The 15,869-nt window shown below is 52.0% G+C and overlaps 1 protein-coding gene across 5 annotated transcripts in view; it reads right to left on the reverse strand.

Annotated features, from left to right (window-relative positions):
• Positions 1-15,869, reverse strand: part of Glis1 (GLIS family zinc finger 1) — a 242,967-nt gene that overhangs the window by 25,979 nt on the left and 201,119 nt on the right. For 3 of the 5 annotated variants that reach the window (XM_045139270.1, XM_004671335.2, XM_045139269.1), the window contains exon 5: positions 1,771-1,932. The exons of the other annotated variants lie outside the window; for them this stretch is intronic. In XM_045139270.1, coding sequence (XP_044995205.1) covers positions 1,771-1,932 — 162 coding nt within the window. The remainder of the gene's footprint in view (positions 1-1,770; positions 1,933-15,869) is intronic. 5 annotated transcript variants of the gene reach the window in all.

The following is a 15,869-nucleotide window of genomic DNA, read 5'->3' on the forward strand; positions in this document are numbered from 1 at the left end:
TTCCAGCCCCTACCTAACCTGAGGGGGATCAGAGGACAGCTCAGGCCTGGCGTGACCCCGCTAAGTCCTCTGTGACTTGCACCCCCAACCCCCCCAACCCCCGCCCGACCCCCACCCCCTTCTATGAGTCAGTTTTCCAAGCTGTGAAATAAAGGGCTGAGATGAAAGAACTGTGTCTTTTTTAAATTTATTTATCTAGTTTATTTATTTATTCGAAACAGAGAGAGGGAGAGAGAGTGAGAATGGGCGCGCCAGGGCCTCCAGCCACTGCAAACGAACTCCAGACGCGTGCAACCCCCTTGTGCATCTGGCTTACATGGGACCCTGGGGAATCGAACCTGGGTCCTTAGGCTTCGCAGGCGTATACGCCTTAATAGTCTCAGGCTGGCCTCGAACTCACGGTGCTCCTCCTACCTCTGCCTCCCCAGTGCTGGGATGACAGGCGTGCGCCACCACACCAGGTGCCTCTTTTGGACCTGTTTCCTCATCTGTGATCAGGCCAGGTGTGACGGTTTGAATCAGGTGCCGCCCAGAAACTCATGGGTTCTGAATGCTTGGTCCTTAGCTGGTGGCAATTTGGGAGGCGGGACCTTGCCGGAAGAGGTGTGCTGTTGGGGGCAGGCTTAAGGATGTTATACGAAGCCCCTCACCCCCCCCCCCGATCCCTGGCTATAGTTTGGCACACTCGCCTGGTCCTGCTTTCCACCTGCTGTGGCAGAGGTGATGTCCACTCATGCCATGCTTTCCCCTGCCATCATGGAGCTTCCCCTCAAGATTGTAGGCAAAAACCAACCAAACAAACAAAAAAGGATCCAGGCGTGGTGGCGCACACCTTTAATCCCAGCACTCGGGAGGCAGAGGTAGGAGGATTGCTGTGAGTTCAAGGCCATCCTGAGACTACAGAGTTAATTCCAGATCAGCCTGGGCTACAACGAGACCCTACCTCAACAAAACAAAACAAAACAGAAAGGGCCGGAGGGATGCCTTAGTGGCCCTGCAAAGCCAAAGGACCCGGGTTCGCTTCCCCCAGGACCCACATAAACCAGATGCACAAGGTGGTGCAGGCGTGTGGAGCTCGTCTGCAGCGGCTGGAGGCCCTGGCGTGCCCATTCTCTCTGTCTGCCTCTCGCAAATAAATAGATAAGTATATAAATAAATAATTTTTTTTTTAAAAGAAGTGTTGTGTTAACTACTGAGGTCCCCGTGTTCAGCACAGAGCCACGTGGGATGGAGCTGCTGGCCTCCAGTACCTGATGAGTCCAAAGAGACATTAGCACCAGGAAGCCGGGCTTCCATGGCAGGAACCTGGGCCTTAGAGGATAAAGGCTGCCCCCGAACTGACTGTGTTCCGTCCTTGGACAGCAGGTAGGAAAAGCAGCAGTGAGTGGCCTGGTCAGTGTGGGTGTGGCTGGTCTGCCTGGAGGACACCCAAGGGTAGAGAGGAACCGCTTTCCCACCAGGCCACCCGAAGAACCCAGGGGCCAAATCCAGGGATTCCCAACTGAGGCTCTCTTGTTCAGGGTGGGGCCCCTCCTCCTCTCCAGGGACATTTGGCCACGTGCAGAATTCTATTTGTCACGACTGGGAGATGATGGAAAAACAAATGAACAAACAAACACCTATTTACCCAGCGGGGGACCAGAGAGACTAACCCCCTCCCCCGGACCCCCGTGGTCACAAAGCCCAGAGGGCACAGTAAGGGGCTCTGCCCCGACTACATCCCTTTCCCCCTCTCCCCTTCACAGAGCTCCCCTAATTAGGTCTACCTACCGTGTCCAGGTGGGTGCGCTGGTGCTTGGCGCGATCACTGGAGTTGCTGAAGGCCTTTTGGCACCCTGGGTGTTGGCACAAGTATGGCTTTTCGCCCGTGTGGCTCCGCAGGTGGATCTTGAGGTTTTCCAGCCGCGAGAAGGCTTTGCTGCAGCCTTCAAACTGCAGGAGAGGTTGGTGAAGGTGAGGGGGGGTGGGGTGGTGCCCTCAGTCCCGAGGGACTCGACCTGCTTCTAAGAAAACACCACCCCCAGACCTGCCTGTCCTTGCCCAAACCTCTAAGAGCGACTGCTCAGCTCCCCAGGGGTTAGGCAGCGTGGGGAGGGGCAGTGCTTAGGAACCAGAAAAAAAAGAAAAAGTGCCCCGACTTGGAAATGGGCCGTTGGAGCTAGATGAGGTGAAAAGGAGCCCCCTCCCAAACTCTATACACCCACGGGCTGATGTGTTCCCTGGATCGGGAGCGCCTGGCCAAGGTCATGTCTGAGCAAAGGGACTTGGAAGGTGTGAGGCCTAAAAAAACCTGGACTGGGGGCGCGGGGCTCCGTCCCAGGGAGGCTTTGGGGGGGGGGTTACCCAAATCTGACTCCGTGGCCGATAGGAGGATCCACAGTGGGAGACCCTTGAATGGCAAGGTGCCTCAGTCTCCCGTGTGTTATGAGCATGTAAGGACCAGCATATGGTCCAGGGACAGTTTAGATAAATAAGTTTGTTTTTCTTTGTGTGTGAGAGTAAAAATGCAAAGTCAAACTTTGTAAGCAAAAAACTAAGAGTATGGGCTGGAGAGATGGCTTAGCGGTTAAGAGCTTGCCTGTGAAGCCTAAGGACCCCGGTTCGAGGCTCGGTTCCCCAGGTCCCACGTTAGCCAGATGCACGAGGGGGTGCACACGTCTGGAGTTCGTTTGCAGAGGCTGGAAGCCCTGGCGCGCCCATTCTCTCTCTCTCCCTCTATCTGTCTTTCTCTCTGTGTCTGTCGCTCTCAAATAAATAAATAAAATTAAAAAAAAAAAACTAAGAGTAAGCTGAGTACAATGACATAGTAAGAGATTAGCAGAAGGTGTGTGTGGAACCCTAGATAAGTAGTGGAAAATACAAAAACCCCAGCTGCTCAGCAGCGGTTGTCCCAGTCCTCCCGACACTATGACTGACTATGACGGACTGAGACCTCCGCGAGACGCATCACCGATCCGAATTCATCTGCCCGACACGCTGTCCGAACGACCGAGACTCGCCTTGAAACACCGCGAACAGAGAGAAAAGTCGGAGCACGGACCCCGCGCCACCAGGTGGTAAAACGTCAGAAATCTCGCAGACCGAGTCTCGCGTTGAGACCGAGTCTCGCGATACTGCGTCCCAAGTCTCGCGATATCAGGTTGTATACATGTTAGACTCGTTAGAAATATTCTTGTGTTAGTAGTGATGAATATAATTTGGTTAGATATTATGTTAGCTATAATATTAGTTGTGATAGTTTGGACTTGCTTGTGTGTGACTTTCATCCCAGTAAACTCCTTTGCGAGTACGCCAGTGTCTGAGTATCATTGACCTTCGTGGGCGGAATCCTCTCAACCAATCATCTTTGAGAGTGCTCGCGACACCGTGTTAAGCCGCCGTGAGAGCCGTGACCTCACCTGTACACTGAAGTGGCCCTGGGCTCATCCTGTGGCCGTTTAGCTAAGGAGGCTCGTGCTAAGGGCAGTGTGGGGGGGGGGTGTCATGAACACTGGGCAAGCGTTATATTTCTGTCAGGGCAAATGTGTAGCCAGGAAGGAAGGAATGACGGTGCAAGCCAAGGAAGCAGCAATATGGGGCCTGTGCCCACCCTGACCGTCCTCCTGTGTGTGTGGCCTCAGCTGTCCATCCCTATAGCCCCTTCCCAGATCACACCTAACTCCTCCTGCATGCCCCTCTTCTGACCTCATCGTCACGTAGCTGCCTGGAATAGACATGGAATACCGGATGCTCCTTGTGGTCCAACGACAGACTGGCTGGCCCTCCAATGGCCTCCTTGCATCCACCTGCTTAAAGGATCCCCCCCCCGGCCTCCGCCCACCTCAGCTGCCCGCTTCTCTCTGCGCCCACCCCACGGTCTAGACGAGCCGGCCAGGCAGTTTCCAGCCTTGGTTGCTGCCGATCACTCAGCGAGAGATGTTCCCAATCTCTCTTTTTGACTCTCCAGCCTAGCCGTCAAAGTCCGGCTCCCAAGACTGGCCAGCCAAAGCTCCTACCAGTCTCCCTTCATCTACGCTGGCACGGCTTCGGGCATGCTGGGGCACGGTGCAGGGCATTAGTGCCTGGCTCCAGGCACGGTGCTCTGAGTTTGTTTCTTTTCTTTTCTTTTTTTTTTTAGGTAGCGTCTCACTCTGGCCCAGGCTGACCTGGAATTCACTATGTAGTCTCAAGGTGGCCTCGAACTCACAGTGATCCTCCTACCTCTGCCTCCTGAGCTCTGGGATTAATAAAGGCGTGTGCCACCATGCCCGGCTTGGGCCTTTGCCACCTTTAAAGGCACAGTAGATGTTAACAAGTTTGGGGGGAGGGTGGTGCTGGAAAACACTGTGGGCAGAGGTTACCTGGCTCTGGTGCACCTGGCTTACGCCCTTGCTTCTGGGAATCTGTGTCTGCCCCCCCAATGCCCAACCCTGGGAAGTTCTGCATTCTGCATACCTGGTAATTGCTAGCTTGGTGCCATTCATTTGAATGGACCAGCTCCAGCCCGAGCTGGGTGAACCAAGGGGTCGAGAGAAGCCAGACACAGGTTCTGCCCTCCAGGAGCACGGAAGCCCATGTGGGAGACACACGTTATTATAAAACACAGCGGGGCTGGAGGGATGGCTCAACAGTTAAGGAGCCTGCCTGCCAAGTCTAAAGGACTCAGGTTCGATTCCCCGGAGCCCGTGGAAAAAACAACAAAATCACTGCCGAGCTGTCACTGTGGGGAACCACGGGCTGAGGCAGCCCACACCGGGGACTGTGCGTGAGATGTCCCAGGAGTGATGACAACTGGTCCCAAGGGTGGAGGTTGTGGAAGCCAGCCACGCCAGCACCCATGCAATCACTTATCCATCACCCCCCCTCTTTTTTTTTTAAATATATATTTTTAATTAATTAATTTATTTATTTGAGAGTGACAGACACAGAGAGAAAGACAGATAGAGGGAAAGAGAGAATGGGCACGTCAGGGCGTCCAGCCTCTGCAAACGAACTCCAGACGCGTGCACCCCCTTGTGCATCTGGCTAACATGGGACCTGGGGAACCGAGCCTCGAACCGGGGTCCTTAGGCTTCACAGGCAAGCGCTTAACTGCTATGCCATCTCTCCAGCCCCTCTCTCTTTTTTGCAAGGCCAAGGAGCTTTATTTCGGACTTAAGCTCCGTCTCTTGACTTCACCAACGCAATGGATCCATACAAGAGCCCCAAGTAGCGGGAGGGCAGGGTTTTTATAGGGATCTGAAGATAGAAGAAGGGGATGGTACGTGATTGGTTAATTTAAACAGTGTACTCTTCTGATTGGCTTAGGACTTTGGCGGGCAAAGTTGGCAGGCTGGGGCTAGGGGAATTGAGCTTATCTATGACTACAGGAATGTATGGCATCATCGGTTTCCAGTAACTGTTAAACCCACACTTAGCAGAAAACAAAAACTTAGACCTTGCCGGGAAACAGAAACTTAGGCCTACTGAGGACTCTGAAGCCTGTCAAGGCGTCCATCTGGTTCCTGAATTCTTCATTGCACCCCTCTCTTTGTACCACGAGGAGCCAATCTTGGATCCTGATTGAGTGAGTGAGTGGAGTCTAATGGCATATACCGTGATCTTAAAACGATAAGCTGCACTGTATTAATGCGTTCCCTAACAAAAGCAACTCATCTATTAACAATGCCAGGTCCTATTGTGATTAGCAACAAAAATAAAAGGAACGGCCCTGCTAAAGCAGACAGCAGAGTGGTTAACCATGTGGACCACCACCTTCCTTGAGAGCCATGACGGCACAGCCAGATGTCACTGAGCAGATGGGAAGGCAAGCCACTGAGGGCGGGGACCGGGCAGAAGTGCCAGCAAATGCACCCACAAGGACCATGGCAAGGGAGGAGCTGAGAATGGCGTTGGGAAGAGGGCCAGGGAGCGACCCACACTCTGGGGAGGTTTGGGCTGTGGGAAGAGGAGACGGAGAGACGGCAGAAGACGCGGTTGTGGGCGAGGGTCACTGAGACCACGGGCGAGGAACCCTTCAAACGGCCCTGGGTGGGTCACGATGTAAGCCTCACTTCTGCTGGACCTAGTCCAAGGCCAGCCCTTTGCAGATGGGTTTCTGGGAGGTCCCTACGCGGGGTCTGTCCCCGTTTCAGAGCCACAAGGAAATCCTGGGGGAATAAACAGGGGCCCAGCTACCACCTGCTTGCCTCCAGTGGCCCTTGTGCCGAATGCACCCCCCCCAAAGCGCTAGGAAAGCCTAAACTGCTCCGCCCGGGGCCTCCGCTCACCGTTCCACTCGACCCTTTGTTGCTTGCTAGCTGGTGGAGGAGAGGCATAAACCGCCTCCCAGCCGTGTGCTTTTCCTGACTCTGGGACGGTCCACCAGGCTCTGCAGGTCAGTACGTCTCCCTGCCCTCCAGGATCCATTTGGACCAACCCATCCCGAACACTTGACGCTTCCAACCACGAGCCTCTATTCAGACTCATGGTGGCCTCGAACTCACGGTGATCCTCCTACCTCTGCCTCCTGAGTGCTGGGATTAAAGGCGTGCGCCACCATGCCCGGCTGCCCCAGCTCTGACAATTTAATGCACACATTAAAAACATGTTTGTTTGTTTTTTTTAAATATTTTTTGTTCATTTTTAAAAATTTATTTATTTGAGAGCGACAGACACAGAGAGAAAGACAGATAGAGAGACAGAGAGAGAATGGGCGCGCCAGGGCCTCCAGCCACTGCAAACGAATTCCAGACACATGTGGCCCCTTGTGCATCTGGCTAACGTGGGACCTGGGGAACCGAGGTCCATAGGCTTCACAGGCGAGCGCTTAACTGCTAAGCCATCTCTCCAGCACCCCCCCTTTTTTTTGTGTATGTGTGTGTGTGTTAGATAGAATCGGCACGCCAGGGCCTCCAGCCACTGCAAACTCAGACACTTGCGCCACCTAGTGGGCACGTGTGACCTTGAGCTTGCCTCGCCTTATGTGTCCGGCTTACGTGGGATCTGGGGAGTTGAACATGGGACCTTAGGCTTCGCGGGCAAGCGCCTTAACCGCTGAGCCACCTCCCCAGCCCAATGCACACATTTTTCTTTTCACTGTTACTATCTTCAAACATTGCTCCGAACACCTCTCCCACCCCATGGTTACTGAAAGACTCCGGAACCAGAGGGACACCATGACAGTCTTGAGAGTCACCAGCAGGCCTAAGTTTCTGTTTCCCGGCAAGGTTTAAGTAAGAATTTAACAGTTAGTGGAAAAAAGATCACAAACTGCTTATGCCATACATTTTTATAGTCATAAGACAAGTTGCTTAAGTTCTTCAAACACACATAGGCAGTCACAATAAAGGTTACCTAATCTGCTTGGAATCCCCCTACTCCCTGCCCGCCAGCTCTGCCCCCCAGCATCCTAAGCCTATCAGAAAAATATAAGTGCAGTTACTGCTTAAATCTACCAATCATGGAACCGTTCCCCTACTTCTTTGTTCAAATCCCTGTAAAAAACCTGCCCCCCTGCCGCGCGGGGCTCTTGTACGGATCCACTGCATTGGTGAAGTCAAGAGTCCGAGCTTAAGCCCGAAATAAAGCTCCTTGCCTTTGCATACGTGTTTGGTTCTCCTTGGTGGTCACTGGGGGCGCCGAGAACTGGGCGTAACAGTTACTCAACGTTATTCAACGACTGGCTGCCCAGGTAAGATCAGAGCCCAGCTCTCTTGGGCCTGGAGCCATGTCCGCTCTACCAACCCTCTTCTCTATGGAACCCTGGCTGTGTATGACTGTGACCCCCCAACCGCCACTGGCAGAGGAGGACTCCAGTTAGGAAGCCTGCTTATTGCCCCAGTGGCTTGCCTTTGACTTTTTTTTGTGGGCCCCAGCTCTCTCATCCGTACAACAGGGTGACCTCTCCCAACCATGTAGGGTGTTGGGAGGGTTAAACGGAGTAACACCCACAAGGGCTCATCTTGGTCAACGACAGCTGGTCACTTAAGGTCACAGAGCAGGTTGAGCGGCGGTCTAGCCAGGATGACTGAGCTAGGTGGCCTCTAACTGCAGCTGGAGAGTAACCAAGACCTTCCTGAGGACTCGAACCCTTGACGCCCAGGCAGCGCTTGAACAAACAGGGTAGGAGCAAATATGTTTCTGAAGGAACTCACACAGGAGAATACACAGGGGAACATTCCAGAAGCAAGGATGAGCTGTTGACCGAGGGGAAGTAGACATGGGAGTTTGGGACTGCCAATCAATCAATCAATCAATCACACAATTGGTGGAGACTCACTTATACAGCAGATGAGTTCAGGAGTTTATGATCTTAAAAACTTCACAGAGGGCTGGAGAGATGGCTTAGTGGTTAAGCGCTTGCCTGTGAAGCCTAAGAACCCCGGTTCGAGGCTCGATTCCCCAGGACCCACGTTAGCCAGATGCACAAGGGGGCGCACGCATCTGGAGTTCATTTGCAGTGGCTGGAGGCCCTGGCGTGCCAATTCTCTCTCTCTCTCTCTCTCTCTCTCTCTCTCTCTCTTTCTCTCTCTCTCTCCCTTTCTCTCTCTGTCACTCACAAATGAATAAATAAATAAAAAACTTCACAGAAAGCTGGGCATGGTGGCACACGCCTTTAATCCCAGCACTCGGGAGGCAAAAGTAGAAGAATCGCTGTGAGTTCCAGGCCACCCTGAGACTACATAGTGAATTCCAGATCAGCCAGGGATAGAGAGAGACCCTACCTCAAAAAACAAACAACAACAACAACAAAAAACCCCAAATGGCTGGAGAGATGGCTGAGCAGTTAAGGCGTTTGCTTGCAAAGCCAAAGGATCCCACATAATCCAGACGCACAAGGGGGCGCACGCATCTGGAGTTTGTTGGCAGCAGCTGGAGGCCCTGGCGCGCCCATTCTCTATCTCTCTTTCTCTCTCTCTCTCAAATAAATAAGTAAAATATATTTTAAAAAAGAGATGACTTACATTTAAAAATTAAAAGTCGTGCTGGAGAGATGGCTTAGCGGTTAAGCACTTGCCTGTGAAGCCTAAGGACCCCGGTTCGAGGCTCGGTTCCCCAGGTCCCACGTTAGCCAGATGCACAAGGGGGCGCACGCGTCTGGAATCCGTTTGGAGTGGCCGGAGGCCCTGGCACGCCCATTCTCTCTCTCTCTCTCTCTGCCTCTTTCTCTCTCTGTCACTCTCAAATAAATAAATAAATAAAAATAAACAAAAAAATTAAAAAAAAAATAAAGTCAAAAGAACTTCGGAATACCCCTATGCAATATTGACGTGGCTTGGCAAGTGGCGTGATACAAGGCTGTACACTTTGGTGGTGGGTGGGCGGGGGAGTGGGGCTCCAGCATCACTTCTGCTACCTCGACCACTTCCCACTTGGATGTCCAAGCCAGAAATTTGTTCCCTCCTCCTTGGATACAGGATAGCCAACCCCTCCACTGGCCAAGAGAGATGGCACCTCTTTCACACCTCTCAGATTGGCCCCTAGTAAGTCCTTCTGTCTATCCACTGCCGTGGTCCCACAACAGCATGGCTTGCCTGGGCATCTACGTAGCGGCCTCCTCGCTCCCTCCCATGTGGCACCCAGAGCGAAGACTTAGCTAGGACAGCTGTCCCAATTCCCCTTTGTCTCAGCCACGCATGGCTCCCTTATGCCTTGGCATGAAGAGATCCTCGACCCGGGCACTATGGCTGGTGTGACCCGGCTCAGGTGACGCTCTCCAGTTTCCCGTCTCCATACTGCTGTGTCTCGGCACCTGTGCGGTGTAGCACCAATCTGCCCTCCAGGTTCCCCGAAGAGATGACCTCTGATTGGGTTTGCTTCGATTGTTGGTAGCCCACACTATTTCCCTGGGCACGTGGGGGTCCTCTCTGGGAACCACGGTGTGCATCTTGCGGTTTATGGCTTTGCTGCCACAGGTGACCTCCGGTAATTCTATGTCTGTCTCTTGTTCAAGTTGAATTTAAGCACGCTGCAGCTGGGGAGATGGCTCAGAGGTTAAGGCACTTGCCTGCAAAGCCGGAGGATCCCGGTTCGACTCTCCGGGACCCAGGTAAGCCAGATGCACAAGGGGCATGTGCATCTGGAGTTCATTTGCAGTCCCCAGAGGCCCTGGCGTGCCCATTCTCTCTCTCTCTCTCTTTTTCTCTCTGCCTGTTTCTCTTAAATAAATAAATACAATATATTAAAAAAAATTAAACGTGCTGGCTCAACTAACCAGAACACCCCACAATCACCCAGCCTGGAGGCTCTCACACACACAGGGACAGAAATGGTTGACTATCATGGGACAGGAATCTAGGAGGAGAGAAGGACCAGAGGTGTGTCTAACAGTCTCAATATAGGCAAAGGCAGGTTCCTAGCTTCTTTTTTCTTTAAAATGCACCAACAGGGCTGGAGAGATGGCTTAGCGGTTAAGCGCATGCCTGTGAAGCCTAAGGACCCCGGTTCAAGGCTCGGTTCCCCAGGTCCCACGTTAGCCATATGCACAAGGGGGCGCACACGTCTGGAGTTCGTTTGCAGAGGCTGGAGGTCCTGGCGCGCCCATTCTCTCTCTCTCCCTCTATCTGTCTTTCTCTCTGTGTCTGTCGCTCTCAAATAAATAAATAAAAATTAAAAAAAAATTTATCGCGGGGGCTGGAGGGATGGCTTAGTGGTTAAGGCGTTTGCCTGCAAAGCCAAAGGACCCTGGTTCCATTCCCCAGGACCCACGTAAGCCAGATGCACAAGGGGGCCCATGCGTCTGGAGTTCGTTTGCAGTGGGTGGAAGCCCTGGCATGCCCATTCTTCCTCTCTCCCTCCCTCTTTCTCTGTCAAATAAATAAATAAATAAAAATAAAATATTAAAAAATATATATATCATGGGCTGGAGAGATGGCTTACTGGTTAAGGTGCTTGCCTGCTAAGCCTAAGGACCCATGTTCGATTCTCCAAGTCCCATGTGAACCAGACACAGTGACACAAAGTGCACAAGGTCCCACGTGCCCACAAGGGGGCGCACATGTCTGGAGTTTGATTGCAGTGGCTGGAGGCCCTGGCATGCCAATTCTGTTTCGCTCTCTCACTCCCACATTTAAAAAAAACATCTGGCCAGGCTTGGTAGCACACGCCTTTAATCCCAGCGCTCAGGAGGCAGAGGTAGGAGGATTGCCGTGAGTTCGAGGCCACCCTGAGACTACATAGTGAATTCCAGGTCAGTCTGGGCTGGAGCAAGACCCTACACCTCAGCATCCCCCTAAAAAAGGTGGGCTGGAGAGATGGCTTAGCAGTTAGGCGCTTGCCTGTGAAGCCTAAGGACCCCAGGTCGATTCCCCAGTACCCACATAAGCCAGGTGCACAAGGTAAAGGGACTTATCGGCCTCCTTCTGAAGATGAAAAGAACTGGAACTCAGAAAGGCGGAGGCTGGAGGGATTGCTTAGCGGTCAAGGTGCTTGCCTACAAAGCCAAAGGACCCAGGTTTGATTCCCCCTCTTTCTCTATGTCAAATAAATAAAATATATGAAAAAAACAACAAAGGTGACATCACTGGCCCAACATACAGTCAGTAAGAGAACCGGAATGTGACCTAGGGTCTGCGTGTCTCTATTCCAGCTAATGCCTTAGTTTTTTTAAAATTTTTTTATTTTTATTTATTTGAGAGCGACAGACACAGAGAGAAAGACAGAGGGAGAGAGAGAGAATGGGCGCACCAGGGCTTCCAGCCTCTGCAAACGAACTCCAGACGCGTGCGCCCCCTTGTGCATCTGGCTAACGTGGGACCTGGGGAACCGAGCCTCGAACCGGGGTCCTTAGGCTTCACAGGCAAGCGCTTAACCACTAAGCCATCTCTCCAGCCCTCCAGCTAATGCCTTAGGAAACCCCTACACAGAACCCCCCCAAACCAGGCTGTCATTCAGGGGGCTTCTCCTGTGATTTCAAGGCTGGGCCACAGAACCGACAGTGGGGATCATCGCGAACCTCCACCCAGAAAAGGGGAGCAGCCCACCGCAGCGAGGACAGAGCGCGGCCGGTCCGCCGAGCGCAAGGCTTTGAAAGACTCTCTGTTCCCACATGTGGGGCGAGTTACGAAAGAAGATTAAAATAATGGGGAAAATACCCCGGGAACCGTGAAGGCCCAGACCATCTGGAGTTTTATAGTAACAGGCAGAGGAAAATCAGAGCCTAATTGAAAAAAGTCCACTGTAATCCATTACCACTGTGCGCAGCTCACAGTACGAAGGGGCAGGAGGTGAAAGATGTGGGGGCCAGGCTGCGGGGGGTGGCATCTTTTCCCCTCCGAGCCCAGCCCAAGGATCCTCCAGTTCTGGCTGGGGAAAGATCAGGCCAAAGCCCAAGAGACCTGCCTGGCTCTGGGTTACGCTTGGAATCTACAAGGGATGGTAAGCCACTCAGCAAGGTGCCTTACACAGGAGTCTTTTGGTTTTGTTTTCCGAGGTAGGGTCTCACTCTAGCCCAGGCTGATCTAGAATTCACTCTGTATTCTCAGGGTGGCCTCGAACTCATGGCGAACCTCCTACCTCTGCCTCCCGAGTGCTGGGATTAAAGGCGTGCGCCACCACACCGGGCAGGAATCTTTTTATGTTTTGGGTTTTTGTTTTTTTTTTTTAATTGAGGTAGGGTCTCACTCTAGCCCAGGCTGACCTGGAAATCACTTTGTAGTCTCAGGGTGGCCTTGAACTCACGGTGATCTTCCTACCTCTGCCTCCCGAGTGCTGGGATTAAAGGCGTGCACCACCATGCCAGGCTTTTAAAAAAAATATTATTTATTTATTTGAGAGAAAGAGGCGGGGCGGGGGGAAGGGAGAGGGAGAGAGAATGGGTGTGCCAGGGCCTCCAGCCACTGCAAACGAACTCCAGACACATGCACCACCTTGTGCATCTGGCTGACGTGGGTCCTGAGGAATTGAACCGGAATCCTTAGGCTTTGCAGGCAAACGCCTTAATGGCTGAGCCATTTCCCCAGGCCAGAAGTCTTTTTTATTTTGCTCACGTATAAGGGCTAAGACCACACACAGAAGCCGCCTCAAGCAGCTCTGGGTCATGACTACAGTCTCCTTCCATCCCCTGGGGAAGAACCAAGGGCCCCTCTGTTTTACACCTATGGCACATGACAGTGGACATGAAGTTCTACAGCTCAGGGGTCATGAAGGTGGACACCTCATTTCTGTCCCTGCCGTCCTCTTCGCGAAGACTTGGATCACCACAAACAGCTCTTAGAAGGAAACACAAGGGTATGCCCAGCGTAGGACCTGGCACATAGTTGGTGCCTAAATGAATGTCACGTTTCCTCCCTGTAGATGGCCCAAGAGGAGGGAGGACAGTTTCTCATGCCCCAGTGGGGGGAGAAAAAAAAAATCTGGACATAGAGAGAAACAGCTCAGAGGAACAGGGCACGAGGCAGGGCAGGGGAGGAAATGCCTCCAATTTTAGCATTTGCCAGCGACTCGCTTCTAAACAAACATATTTCTGGTTTAAGGGTAAAAAAATATATTGGGTTACAACAGCCTGGCAGGCCATTCAGGGATCAACTTCTTAATTTTTTTTTTTTTTCTTTTGGTACAAACTTTTAAGTTACTTTACAATGATTTAGATGGGAGAAATGTGTGGTGCCAAATCCCGCTTCAAGATGTCAAACAATGCTGGATTTGGCCAGTTTTAAAGGCCAATGAGCCGGGGGGGGGGGGGGGGGGACGACTCAGGGCCACTCCTCAGCCCCACACGCTGGGAGACCCTGGCTGAGTTTACCTTCCTGTAATCCCCTCGGGGCTTCTAGAGGGTCTCGCCAGAGCCATGGGCTTTGCCAGTGGTGGGTTGATGCAGTTAAGGGACAAACTGGCCAATTTTGGTCTGGGCTGTGCTCTCTGGCTTCCGGGGTGGGGGGGGGGGGAACCCTCAAGGATCTGGTTTAGTATGGGGGTACCAAGAGTGAAAAGAGACAATTGTGCTCAGGGGGAGGGACTGTGCCTTCGCAGTAGCTTCCACGTTTGTCCCATACCCGGGACCAGGCCAACTGACAATACAGCAACCAGGAGAGGTTGCATCATTGACGCACGGAGGCTGGCTTAGGAGTGATGCTGCCCCCAGCTCACCAGGGACGGAACGCGCGGGCTGGTGGCCCCCGCTGGGCTCAGCGCTGTGCCACCAAGGCATGCCTCCCGCGCCTGGCACGGGAAACCCTCTCCTGCCGGCTCACGTGTCCTTGTGGTAGGAAAACAGCTGAGAGTCGAACTGATTCACCGAGTTACCGTTAAGAGTTCACTGCATGACCTTGGGATGACTCAGAAGGTATCATGGTAATGGAAAGAAGTGACTGGAGTACTGAGTAACATCTCCATCCCACCTTCCAAGGCTCAGGGTCTATCGTGGAAGAGGTGGCAGAAAGAATGTAAGAGCCAAAGGAAGGGAAGGACTCCTTGCAACGTGCTCCTCCGGACACAAAATGGCCTGGATATCCATGACCTCGCAGTGCCTGACACTACCTACACAAGACCCTCATAATAGGAGGAAAAGATCATGACATCAAAATAAAAGAGAGACTGATTGAGATGGGGAGGGGATATGATGGAGAATGGAGTTTCAAAGGGGCAAATGGGGGGAGGGAGGGCATTACCATGGGGTATTTTTTATAATCATGGAAAATGTTAATAAAAATTGAGAAAAAAAAAAAAAGAGTTCACTGCAGAGAAGCTCAACCTATCTTTGCCAGCAGATGGAAAAATTCCAAACAAACAGCTGTCCAGAAAGGGCCCAGGGGGATCAGAAGAAGGAAAGACGGCTTAGGCTAAAACGCAAGTCAAAATGGAGTTCACTGTCAGGGTGACCTGACTACAGAAATGATTGATACACAAACTGCTCACTTGCCTTCCCCTTGGCTATGAAAACTATGCAATGGAAATAAAATTCTCAGCTCGGGGATCACAGCTTCTTTGGAGGGTGACCTCAGGCTCCTTGCCTCCCCTCCCCCCCCCGGGGTAATAAAGTCATCTAACTTTCACTCATACTGGCGTTGGAGTGATCTTTCCAGAGAATTTCTGCAACATCGGGGTTTTGGTAATCACACAGAGAAGCAGGAAAGTGGACAGTGGGGTGGACGGAAAGCCAAGGGACAAAGGGACAAGAGGGGCTGTAGCTGGCCCTGGAGCAGGCAGGGGTGCCTGTCCTAGAAAAGTGCCCGACACTACCTACCCAAGACCATCTTAAGAGGAGGAAAAGATCATGGCATCAAAATAAAAGAGAGACTGATTGAGATGGGGAGGGGATATGATGGAGAACGGAATTTCAAGGGGGAAAGTGGGGGAAGGGAGGGTATTACCATGGGATATATATTTTTAAATTAAATTAAATTAAAATTTTTCTCAATTTTTAAAACCATTTCCCATGATTATAAAAAATATCCCATGCTAATACCCTCCTTTTCCCCTTTGGAACTCCATTCTCCATCATATCCCCTCCCCATCTCAATCAGTCTCTCTTTTATTTTGATGTCATCATCTTTTCCTCCTCTTATGAGGGTCTTGTGTAGGTAGTGTCAGGCACTGTGAGGTCATCATGGATATCCAGGCCATTTTGTGTCTGGAGGGAGCACGTTGTAAGGAGTCCTACCCTTCCTTTGGCTCTCACATTCTTTCCGCCACCTCTTCCGTATTAGACCCTGAGCCTTGGGAGGTGTGATCGAGATGTTACTCAGTACTCCAGTCACTTCTTTCCATCACCATGATACCTTCTCAGTCGTCCCAAGGTCACTGCCATCTGAAAAGAGAAGATTCTCTACCCAAAGTGAGAGTAGCATTCATATAAGGGTATGAACATTAAGAGAAGTGCTTACTGGGCAGTTTGGTGAGCATAGTATATACATTTAGTCAGACAGCAGCAGACATTACACCCCTAGGGCTCATGACGACCCCTGTTGTAG

This window comes from Jaculus jaculus, chromosome 21 (genome assembly GCF_020740685.1).
Source record: "Jaculus jaculus isolate mJacJac1 chromosome 21, mJacJac1.mat.Y.cur, whole genome shotgun sequence".
Classification (NCBI taxonomy): Eukaryota; Metazoa; Chordata; class Mammalia; order Rodentia; family Dipodidae; genus Jaculus; species Jaculus jaculus.